At 38.1% G+C, this 12767-nt stretch overlaps 1 protein-coding gene across 12 annotated transcripts in view; it reads right to left on the bottom strand.

Annotated features, from left to right (window-relative positions):
• Positions 1-12767, bottom strand: part of LDB3 (LIM domain binding 3) — a 119821-nt gene that overhangs the window by 82572 nt on the left and 24482 nt on the right. For all 12 annotated transcript variants that reach the window (XM_052678063.1, XM_052678062.1, XM_052678064.1 and 9 more), the window contains exon 3: positions 2341-2492. In XM_052678063.1, the coding sequence (XP_052534023.1) occupies positions 2341-2492 (152 nt within the window). The remainder of the gene's footprint in view (positions 1-2340; positions 2493-12767) is intronic.

The following is a 12767-nucleotide window of genomic DNA, read 5'->3' as shown; positions in this document are numbered from 1 at the left end:
CATGCATTTCATTATTTTTTTTTTTTTACCTGTGAACTGAATGCAGCAGAACAATAAGCAGATGGCCCAGTTCCTGTGGGATAGCCAGCCAGTTGAACTTTAACTGGCCTGGGACTAAAATGCCTGAGGGCAGCTGTGCAGCTCAAGTGACCGATCAGAAACAGATACTGTAAAATGACTGAGAACTAATCTCCAGTAAGGCACAAAAAGATTAGAAGCATTTTCTTTTTCCACAGCAGTTCATTAAAGAGTATGATCACAGCCTTCCAATAGCATTGTCCAGCAGCACGGGAAGTACATAGCAGGTTCTGGAGATCTAAGCAGCCAGAAATTGACAATGAGCATTAGGAAAAAGCAGTATGCCACTGGAAAGCTGAATTCTGACTGCCTGATCAAACCTCTGGCACAGCTGTCAAGTTCTCTATCCAAGGAATTCCGTGACATTGACAAAGTTTTGTGAAGGTTCGGTGAAATAATAGCCTAGATAAGGTGATAAGAGGCAAATTTAACAGCGAGTTTAGGAAAGGGTGTGATCAGAAAAGATCAGAAAACACTTGACAACTACAGCTTCCTTAACCCATAATGAGATACTTGCATGACAAACGCAGGCCAGCACTCCACACAAAACACTCACTGAAGAGCTATGTTAGTGTACATTGAGAAGGGCAAATTGATGGTGCTTGAAGAAAAACTAAGTTTGTATAGCCAGAGAAGTGAAGACTCTTTGTTTAGAGTAGGACAGGACTAATGAGCATTCTTAATGCTTCCATTCTACTACATTTGATGTCTTGCAATTTGATATCCTGCACAAGTGCTGACACTATGTACATTTTGCTCGATAACCAAACAAAAACCACCAGTTCTTCACCCTGAAAAAGAAACTCCAAGGGGAATTTAAGTATGAACATAAAAGTGAGTAGCAGCAAACACTATCTGAACTGTCAGGTTATAAAAAACACTCATGAAACCTTCATGGTCAGGATCAATAAGAGGAAAGGCCATTGCTCTTGAGAGCCCATAGCAGTTAGATAAATATAAAGCTTTTGGTCTTAGAATACTTATGTCTAGATTTCATGTTCCACTGTTTTTCCCTTGGCATTACAGACTAAACAAACAAGTTCACTTTGATTCCAGAGCTGTAACAACAAAAATCAAGCCACAGGTCCTCCAGTAAGGAATTCTAGGATCTTGTAAAGATTTTTTTAGAGCCATGTGACTACTAGACATTGATGTCTAAGATCACTGAAATTTACGGCTTCAGTTTTCCTATCACTACAGCCAATTACTAACACACATATATCTTTTAAATTTGAAAGTATTCCATGTTTTCAGACTTTAATACGTATCAGATAATCGAGTGTTCCCATCTCAACAATCTGCACAGAAAGTAGATTTTTTTTGTCCACTCCATCACGAGTGACTGACCCAATATTTTGTGTTAACTGGTCTTTCTCTCACCAATGCAAAATTTTGTGAAATTGTTTTTGCTGAGAGATCTTATCTAAATGTGAAACGTAAGAATCCAATAGGAAAGCAAACAGAAGGTCTGCAATAAATTATCAGAAATTATCTTCTTCAACCTGTAAGTAACTCAAAACAATTTAGAGCATTTTTCAAAAGATGCCATATGAATCTCTTTATCACTACTTTTTGTTAAATTAGACCAAAAATGCTGGAGAAGGTCACAGAATGAGGATTCAACTGCAAGCATCCAGGATAATGCCTTATCTTTTTTAAAATACTTTAAAGTTTCAGTAACTTCAATGACCACTTTTAACTGACTTCTATCACATTTCTGTGAGAAAGTCTCCCCTTCTTGCGTTCAAATGTTTTTCTTTCCTGCACTGAAGCTACACCTTTTTTACCCTATCAAATGCAGAGGGGTCACTCAGGTAACTCAGTGTGAACTTAGAGGTGCCAAACCATTAATAAAAATTCTCACTCTGGGAATGGCAGATTCAATCCATGGGATCAGAATACTCACGATAGTTGTTTCTGGAACAGTCATTCATATGTTAACCAAAAGTGTGTGTTTTCGCATAGGACTAAAGAAACATCACTGTTGGACTTTTATCAGGAGCCTGAATGAACAAGGAATTACACCTGTATTCAGTGGGCTAAATACAACACAGATTCATATGTCATACAAGCCATTGTGATATCTATAAAAATCCATGCTACTTGCTACAAAATCACCACAGATTTTAGCTGTTCACCTCATATCTATACATTGGACACTTCAAATAAAACTAACAGGTAAAGAAGAAACACATAGCCCTCAGTCATGGGTTTCATAGGACATCCTTGGGAACACAAAGATTTTAACTGATGTCAACATACTTCTGAAGAGTGAGGCTCAGGTTGTAACTTGCTGACTTGATCTTGTTCTGAGCCTCTAAGTGAGTCATGCTGTCAGTATTGACTCCATCAATGGCTACCACAAGGTCCCCTTGATTCATCTGTGACTGTGCTGCCTTGCTGCCAGGAGTGATCTGTACGGGGAAAGGAAAAGAAAAAACTTCTTAAGTCATTCTGTGCATATATTACTTCTGCAGAACTATCCAGAATTGTAACACAATTTTCCTCAATTATTGCTATTGTCGTATTCATTCGTGTACAGGTAGAACAACAAAACTTATGGAAATTAAACAAATACACTTAACTTACATTTCTGCAGAGGTCAAGAGTATTACCTACTTGTCATTATTTGCGTTTGAAGGGGATAATTATCATAATTCATTTTGGGGTGCTGTATAGAGACATTACTCAGAACTGGAAAACTAAGAAGCCAATAACCGTTGCATGACTTCACTGTATTTTTCCTCCTAATAGTAATTTTTCCCAAACTAACTCATTACACTAATCAGACAGAAACGGAATATGTGTGAAGGACCTTGAACATGTTTTGTTTCCCTATAGTGAGCTTTATAGGAAAGTATTCTGGTTAACTTTAACCCACATAAAACTACAGCTCCATTACCAAGACACCACTACTTATCCAAGATAACCTCCATCAGCCTGTTGCACATAACAATCCAAAAATAAAAGACAAGCACTTTTAGAAATAAGTAACTAGAATACTCCAACTGCAAATCCAACTACTGTAACAACAGTTCAGAATTTCTGATTCCTCACTACATAATCACACTGTGCTAGCTCCAGGTGCCCAGTAGAATGCAGCATCTTCAAGCAAGCAGTATTCTCACCCATATTTAACATAGCCCTCTCAGGTGCATCTGGGTGCAATCAATACGCTACAGTTATAGTAGTCAGAAAAATCAACACAGTGAAATGGGGTCTTAAGAGGTGTAATGACAGAGGGACTAGCACAATGGAAAGGCGTTACAAAGGAAATGTGCTCACCCATATCCAAAGAGCTAGGCTCACAAGAGAAACTCCACAAGGGAGAGATCTGCAACCAGAGATCCTTCCCCAGTGGCAGTCAGCCCTTAAATGAAGTCTAAGAGAGGTGCAGCCAGGCTCCACCCCTTCCAGTCCCACAGCTGCATTGCCTTCACCTGTGCTCCCAGGGCTGACCAGGTCCTTTCCCCAGGTGCTCAATCAGTGATTCAGGCCTTGACTCAACAGTTACCATCCAAAAGCCATCTATGAAATTTCACTCCATTATTGAACTCCAACTAGAGAAGAGCCTTCAGATACCTTCAGCCAGTTTTCAATGAGCACATCAGATTTTTCCCTTCTTCTCTGCACTCAGTATTTATGAGGTACAGATATAAGCTACAGATCTTTGCTAATGCTTTTAAGATACCCACTTCATTAATTTCCTCACTGAAAAAATCACCACCACACCAAGGGTAATACCAAGGAAACCACACCTGCAGTTGTTGACTCTTGTTCCTTCAGTATAGTAAGCATAAACCATGTCTGACTGCAAGGTGAAATTCCTATGTGCAACATTCCTACCATTTTCCAGGGTGAAACACATTGACTTCTCTCAGTTTCTGATTCTTACTTCTTCCAGTTCAAAATTTAGATGTTATAAAATAAAATATAAATAAGCATACAGAAGTTAACTACAACTGACATAGAATTAGATACAAATTTTGAGGGAAGAGATAATCATACCAGTTTCACTTACTCTAGTGGGATATTTTCTGCCAAACGTGTTTTAAGAAAACACTACCAAAATGATAAGATGTGTTGATCAGGAAAGCCTATAAAACAAAAATTCCTGGGCAAATTTGAATTTTAACTATAGGCATTGCAACAGCCTGCCTGAGGCTCAGAGCTACAGAAGAGTTACAGAAGAAATGTGATGAATATCACGATCATGGCTTATAAACCAAGGTTCCTTTATTTTAAAATGAAAGGAAAGGAATTCATAACCACATCTTCAACTAATTTTAACAGTAGTAACCAACTGTGCTGGATTCGTTCATACAGTTCTACTGTTCTGGCTCCCATTTCAGGAGCCACCTTCACAGGCAGATGATAATCTATGCAAGACTTGCAAGTATGGATCCAGTTCAATATATCATTCAGAATCATACCAGGAGATAATTACTACTTCCCCCATTCTTCCCAGTGGCTATGAAAGATGCTATGTAGATTACTTGTTTCCCTGTAACTTTACATGTTAAACTCTAAGAGTCTAATGTGTATGAAATATCCATATCCAAATACAGAGTTAAACCTATTTTTGCTAGAAGGTAACAGACTACTCCAGGAAGCTTTCAAGTGAATCCAGAGTGGGCAGTTACAGAGGACACTGAGAACCTTCAGGAGTTGCTGGGGACAAAATACCAGCACACACGGAGATAAAGGAGAGCCAGATCTAAAGTGCCAAAGCACTTTCAAGACTATCTTGTTCCCATTTTTAAAGATCCAACAGAAAGGAATGGAATGCAAAGTGCTTATCTGTTGGCATGTTTTCTTAATCTGAAAATTCAGCTCTGATCAACCATTTATTTATTAAGTGGTTGCAGACAGATCAGTGTTTTTGTGAAATCTTCAGGACTTATTTTCTATTTAAGATGTTCTTTTATAATATTTTTTAAATGAAGCATTGATGTTAATTAAACCTCAGGATTAGAGCAAAAATCCAGATCTATTTGCCCACACCATAAATTCTACTTTACTGTCATCCCTGCTTTTCCTCTAATAGAGCATTACAAAATTAATAAATGAATATATAAATACTGTCCAGTTAAAATACAGTTTTCATTTTGTCCACTAACGCTTTTGTCTTAAAATGTAAGTAGGTAAAACCCAGAGAGCTATTTCAGAAAAAAATTGTAACAGTCTTAACTCATTTGCTCTAGATTATGGCACAGCTTTCAGCTGCCAGGTGTTGCAAGGGTCACAGACTATTTGCCCCAGACTCAAGGTATAATTATAATATGTCAGTTGATTAGAAAAAAAGTAAAGTAATTAAAAAATAATAATAATAAAAAAAATAAAATAAAAAAAAGAAACCAGGATACCAGTGACAGTAAGACCTAATTTTAATTGCATTTCTTTAGCACCCAAGCTCAAGAACAGGCTGCAAGTTGGAAAGTAAAGTATATTTCTCATCTTAGAAAAGCACAGAAACACTTGCTCAAGCTCTCAGAAGTTTCCAACAAGATAGACATCTGACTTCCAATATGCCCAGCTTAAAACTTGTGGGCAGGCTAGTGGTATCACACTGTGATAATACAGTGATATCTCACTGTAAGGAGAGCTGTGTACTGGGTAGATATATAGCACAACAGTGACAGCTGTGCCCAAAAAAATAAGTCTGCACTGGGTTCAGAGCAAGGACCACCTAGCAGGAGCTCTGGGAAGTGGAATACAAAGTACAGCTGCTGCACCACCTTGAGAACAAGATGTGCTTCCTTGCAGGCTCCTCAGCTCCACTCCAAAATGGGAGAGATGGGATCAGGCAGCATTTCAATGGCTGAGTGTTAAAATATTATCAAGAATGCTTGTATAAACAGGTAGATGGACATAGCTTCCCTACCGCAAGGAATTCCTAACTTACTGACAGACGAAAATACATACAGAGGCCTACACAAGTGAGAAGGTGCTAATACAGCATCTTGCAGAATTAGTCAGGGCCTCTTCTTTTCCTAGGACTTCAGCTATGCCTGCCCTCTTCCTGACCCCAGCCCTCAAATCAACACATTACACCTTTGCATTTAAGAAAATATCTCACTAGCACTATAAATATGCTAAAGCACTGGAAATGAACACCCTCTTCACCTCTGGATACATACAAAAGAAGAAAATAGCATGAGGTAATGTTCAGTTCCACAGTTCAGCTGAAATTCAGAGACAGGACACAAGCTATCAGAGTGACTGTAGCACTTTTTTTTTTTTTTTTAATAGAAGAAAAGGAATGGGCAAACACTAAGAATCACAAGAAAATAAAGTCTGCAGAAAGCAGCATTTAAAGTCTCCCTCATTTTACCACTGTTTTATATAGATGTTTCCAGCAAACCTTCACAGGCTTTTTAAGCACTGAGGCTCACAATGCCTGAGAGTGGCAGGAGAACCACCTCATTCTACATATAAAAGCATGACCCACTGGAATGAGGAAACATTGAAATCCCAGTGTGGAGCAGTTAACAGCAAAGTGACGAATACCCAAATGGATCCAACTAGTTATCTCCAGACTGTATGTATCAGTTCCTCTCTCATCTACACTGTGAAAAAGTCAATTGAGGAATTCTATGTTTTGTTTCTTAAATGAGTAGGCTCCCTCAGCTGCTCCCCATAAATACTCCAAACCCCCCACCAGCTTCATTGCCCTTCTCTGAACAAGCTCCAAGGACTCAATGTCTTTCTTGTAGTGACGGGTCCAGAACTGAACACAGTACTCAAGGTGTGGCCTCACTAGGGCTAAGTAGAGGATCACTTCCCTGTTCCTGCTGGCAACACTATTTCTCATACAAGCCAGGAAGCCATTGGCCTTGTCGGCCACCTGAGCACACTGCTGGCTCCTACCCCCAGGCAGACTGACACTCCCTGCCAACTTGATGTCATCTGCAAACTTATTGAGGGTGCACTCAATGCCTTCATCCAGATCATCAATAAACATACTGAACAAGACAGACCCCAATACCGATGCCTGGGTAACACCACTTGTGACCAATCACCAGCTGGATTTAACTCCATTCACCATCACTCTTTTGGCTCAGTCATCCAGCCAGTTCTTTACCCAGCAAGGAGTGCACCTCTGCAAGCCACAGGCTGCCAGCTTCTCCAAGAGAATAGTGTGGGAGACAGTGTCAAAAGCTTTGCTCAAGTCTAGATGACCTTTAAAGGTCCCTTCCTACTCTAAGGATTCTATGGTATCGCAAATCAAGCCTAGAGAAAATTTACTTTTTGCAGCTACCATCTTCCCAAATAAAATTTCTTACTGCTTTCCAAATCAGTACTAGGCTTTTTAATAAAAGTAGTTTTTTTTTATTATTTGTTTTTAATAGGAGAACAAAACACACCTTAAATGAATGCACAGGGGATCTGCAAAACGTGCCATTGACATCTTGAAGAGTTTCTATTTATATTAAGCAAAGCTGAGCTGGCATGCTGCAGAGGCACACTGAAGTGGCCTCTCATGCTAATGTTTCATCTCTAGTTAGGAGGGAAGGTTAGAATACATGTGAGAACACCCAAAATAGCTTTAATCTACTTCTCTTCAATATAAGGAGCCACCGTATCAGAAACACAAAGATTCTGTGGGACAACCAGTCAAACACAGTTCAGAACACTATGCTCAAATCTGTACTGCAGCAGCCACCCAGTTTACCTCAGCCTTGGGGATACTACAGCATAGTGTGGGGGGGAGGGAATATTTTTGAGTGTGAAAACTTCTGTCCTTGGTTAGAAGGTATTCCAACCTTCTCTCCTCTGTCCCAGCTTCACATTTTCTGGTTAAAATGTCCTGTCTTTTGTTTAAATAAATAAATGGAAATGTTTTGGAGCTGAGCCTGTAAGAAGAATGACCAGTCTATAATCAAATGTGGATGGAGCATTTTAAAGGATGTGTTGGCAAAGCCAGAAGACTACACAGCTCTCTAAATCTTGTACAGTATTAGCTTTAGTAATCTCTATTCTCCTACAATTCATCAAAAAACAGCTATTTCAACCATCCAGTTTGCTTTTATCATCATACATTGTGCCATGATAGTGTGCTACTGAGTTCTTCTTTGGTACCAGAGTTTAATATCCTTAATGCAAATTACGTTTGAGAAAATAGCTGAGGTATTGATGCTTCACCTTCCTGGAGATTTCCACAGGACAACTCCCTGCAGCCAAGTTACATTAAGCTTTTAAGTGCTTGCAGGACTACAAGTGCCAATATTTCTTTCCCCCAAATTCTTCTTTCTCCCTACCTCATTTTTCAGTTTGAATTCATTTTAGGGCAATTTTATAAGGTAAATGCTTATGAAGACAAATCTTACTTATCAATACACCCTTCAGATTTTCCACTGCTTTCATCTTATTTCAATCCATACTCTGCATTTGGATCTCCTGATAGAAGTAATTTGTCTCTATCCCTACAAGTATCAGCATTGTCTTTTCCCATTGGCCACTATGCTCAGATTTTCTTTTTAAGGTCATTCTGCTTAAGGCCTTTCACTGTATATATCCAAGACACAGTGCTTTACAATTTTGAAGGAGTTTTGATCTGCTCAACAGCAGTAAGGCCTCACTGAAAGGGCATCTGAAACAATACCATGTGCATTCATTTGACATTTAGTGGCCTGCAGCCAATTCTGATATTAAATGGCTCAAAATAAAATAGCTTTTACTTTGAGCACATCCTGAGGCTGAAGCACAATTTTTTAATCTGTAAGCAACTCTTCTGCTCCTGTGTGTTTGTAACTTAAGGTGCTTTGATGCAGGTTTACAGTTAACTATTCTTTCAAAGTGTATATTTATTGAGTTCATTTTGTTTCTGTCTGCCAGGGGAATAATTCCTCCTCTGATCAATTAAGTACTAGAAGCCAATTTGACACAGCAAATAGCAGTCCTGTCCCTAAATGAAAAATATGTAGCATTCAACTCCAAGCTTTGCCTGCAGATGCTATAAGAGCAAAGAAGGGCACAAGAGAAGATGGAATGTAGCACATGTACACAGTGACATTGAATCAGAACTAAATTTGCATCAACTACAGTCAGTATAATGTCACTATTCTGTCTTCAAGGTTTTAGAGACTGTTCAGTGTGAGTCTCTTCCAGCTGAATTGCCCAGCACTATCAGAATCAGCTACCTATCAAACAGCATTCTTATCTTCAAGAGTGTTTTGTACCTGTGGCATTCATCTCTGTAAGAGAAACAAAATCAAAAGTTTCAGAACTCCAGAATGAAAGCAGCTTTAAAATTTAAGTGAATAATAATAAAAGAAAATAAAGAACTGTTTGTAAGTTTCCCCCACAGAAGTACAATGCAGATTTCTTTTGCCATACGCTGTGCCACATTTAGTGGCCAACAACATCCTGCCAGGTATTCCAGCAGAGTCCCTGAAAAATAAAGGAGATTTCAGGAAGGAAGAAGTTCTAAAGACTGAGGATGTTTATTTTACCCAACAAAATGTAGTAGCTCAAGCTTTGCTCTCGCATCTCAATCAAGCAAAGATGCCAAATATGTATTAATGTACTAGCACTGCCCATAGCTAAAAGCTATTTTGGATTCAAAATAAAATTAGTAAGAGTATAATTTATTGAGAAAGAAACAGCACTTTCAGTTTAACCAGAATTGCAACAATGGTAGATTCAGTGACCATGAAAGATTACTTACTTGCTTTCTCTTCTCCCCACGATCAAGCTTATAACGAAACACATGGCCAAATAAGATCTGAAAGAGTGGCTTCTATATAAATAGGGGTCAGAAGCTTGTTTCAATCCTGGCCCGAAAGAAATTACGTCAGCCAGATGTGCTACACAAAGTTTAACCTGGTCTTCCTCCTCCACTAAGTACTTCTTTGTCAGCTCCCTTCCTTATCTGCACTATTTCCTAGAAATTTTTTTTAGAAAAATTTTAGAAAGCACTGCATAGAAGACAGAATACATTCTAAAATGGTTCAGAAAATCATCCTTAAACTAACATCAATATTGTTTATAAGCCAATACACCCTAAAAAGTACAATTGAAACTAAAGTAAGAAAATGCAGCGCCAAAGAAGGGTGCAAAGTTTTAACAAGAATGTCTTAAATTTGAGAAGCCATAATCTGAGAAAGAAGTGGAATATTTAGAAAGACCTTTAAGAAATTAATGACCTTAGCTAATTAATACTAGCTTGCCTGTGATGAATGGCGCTTCATCTGAACTGATCTCCGTTTGAAGATTCAAGCACTGCCACTCACCTTCATCACTGTCCTCTATTTTTATGCCCAAGTTCTGGGCTCAAATATGACTCAAAAATTCCCAAACACTGCAAGGAAAGATATTCTAGGGACATTTCCATCCCAGATAGAGGTAGGAAAATATGATCTCATGATTCCTAATTCAGCAGAGTGCACAGTTCAAGCGGACTCAATTATCTTTGGATAAGTGACTGTGTTTTTAATTTGCAGATGGATTTTTTTTTTGTTTAAACTGCCAGTCTCTAGGGTTTTCAAAAATAGTAAAGCATTTTTACTTCACCACCCCTTTCAGCAGCACATTCACAGTATTTTTTTTTTTTAAATGTAACTACTTCCACAACAGGAAAAACAGAAACTTTGATTTTTACTTTTTGCTGTGACAATTAAGAATTTTCACTCCTTGCCAGCCGTAATATCATTATAGTAGCTATTTCTTAGCATTCATCTAGCAATCTTTTAGGAGCCTAGAGAATAACTTATTGTAAATAAGCTATTCTGGATCATTGTTTCACCCCATTCTTTCTGGGTATTGTGCTTCTTTCCCATTTTATCTCATCTAGGTGTGGTATCCACCATTTAACTATATAAGCAGCAACAAGTTAAGAGCCTCACATTTTAATGGAATGCTCAAGGCAGGGCCTTGAAATATGCCCTCTATATATGCTTCTCAGCTCTTAAACTTTTATACATTTCTACTCTTTCATGTAATTAATCGTACTTGGAAGGAAACTATTAGCAAGTGACAAAGATGTCTACAAGTTTTGTTGTATGATCAGCAGTATAGAAGTTTAAGGTAGATGTTTGAAAATGGATTAGGTTTCTACCCAATAAATGTTCTTAAGTAATAAAGTTTAGATGCATAAGTTACACAAAAATCATATTTATTCTTCTACGTATGGTTAGCTAAGCTTTATGTGGATTAATACGCATCTATTCTTTAGTTTAAGATGTGCATTTGTGCTTGATTCAGAGCGTAATTTGATTCAGGCTAGCTATGGATCATGAATCTGTGCATCTTGTACATTAAAGTTGTTCTGCAGGTGCTTTGCTTCACTTTCACATCAAAGCTACTTTTCTTTTTTTCCTCCATTCCTTTCTTGGAAACTGCAGCCATTTTTCTCAGTAGCACTAGAATCAGAGTTTGTAGGGACATACCTACATACTACATACTACATACCTAGTCACAGTAAGTTTCACAATTCAGCATGCCCAAATTGGGAGTTTTCCTCTCCTGGTCCAGGATAAATACACCAATTAAGACAATTTATTTGCATATTCTGAGCTGGAATAGATGTTTACAGGGCATCTCTATTTACGTACATGGAAGGAATGCATTCAAGCTCAGAATTTGAGCAAGCAATGCTTTCCTTGGCCACATTAGACGCTAACTTTTGCAGTACAGCATGTTATATGCTACTGGCTTTGGGGAAGCAGCAGCCAAGTTTTCATTTGCCCAAGAAAGTCCGAGAAAGTTTGAAGTGGCCTGCCTATGACCAGTTTGTGTTTTCGTCCATCTACTACAAAATGCATTACTAAACAGTAAATTTCTGTAGATGAAAATATATATAACAACAGTTGCTTTTATAGGGATTCCTTCTGCTAATTGTCTGTTACCAATAAGGAATGAAAGGAACACATGAAAAAATGTAACCCTCTGTTTTGATCGCTAATGAAGACCTAGCTAAACTGCAGGATATGAGCTTCATTATCCCAATTTGTCAGCAAGAAAAAAAAAAAAAAAAAGAAACCTGACGTGTTGTTTTGGATTGCAGTGTATGTCTGAAGTAAGAATGTCTCTAAAAAAGACAAAAAAAATAGATGTATTTCCTAATTTCAACACGCAAATCTCAGGTCCATCCAGATCTCAGCTTTTCTCCAGGCAGAGTTATATTCACAGTAAAGTTCTGCAGAGCTATACACCACCTATGCATGTACAAGATCTATAGGCATTTGTGTTTTAATATGTTGTCAGACTGTTTTTGGCCAAGATTCTCTAAGGCCTCATAGATCAGGAGATTACTTTATGAATGACTGACACATATCCTTCCTGGTCTTCTTCTTAATTTTGTTTGCTCTTAATATTCTTCCTTCTCTCACAGTATCACACTAACATTGCTCAGTCTCATGAATTGTGTTTGTGGACAAATTATTTACTAGCAAAACATGTCAGCTGAATGGTAGCAGAAAACACCTTTCAGAGTGAATAAGCACCTATTTAACAATAGGAGGCTTTCACTTCAAATGTGGATGGTTATTGGGCAGCTGAGGAAATTTCTGTGGCAGACAAGTGCCGAAAGGAAGTGTTTTAGTAATCTCTATCGCAGGATAGGTTTTCTATTTATAGAATTATAAAGCTCTTCAAGAGACTGCAAAATTACGTAAATAAGTGAATAATGCATCTATCTTGAGTCTTTCAGGTCATTCCAAGTCCAGGATATGTACAAGTAAAATTCA

This window comes from Tympanuchus pallidicinctus, unplaced genomic scaffold (genome assembly GCF_026119805.1).
Source record: "Tympanuchus pallidicinctus isolate F22 unplaced genomic scaffold, pur_lepc_1.0 scaffold16, whole genome shotgun sequence".
NCBI lineage: Eukaryota > Metazoa > Chordata > Aves > Galliformes > Phasianidae > Tympanuchus > Tympanuchus pallidicinctus.
Note: the sequence above shows the minus strand (reverse complement) of the source record. Positions and strands in the feature narration are given on the sequence as shown.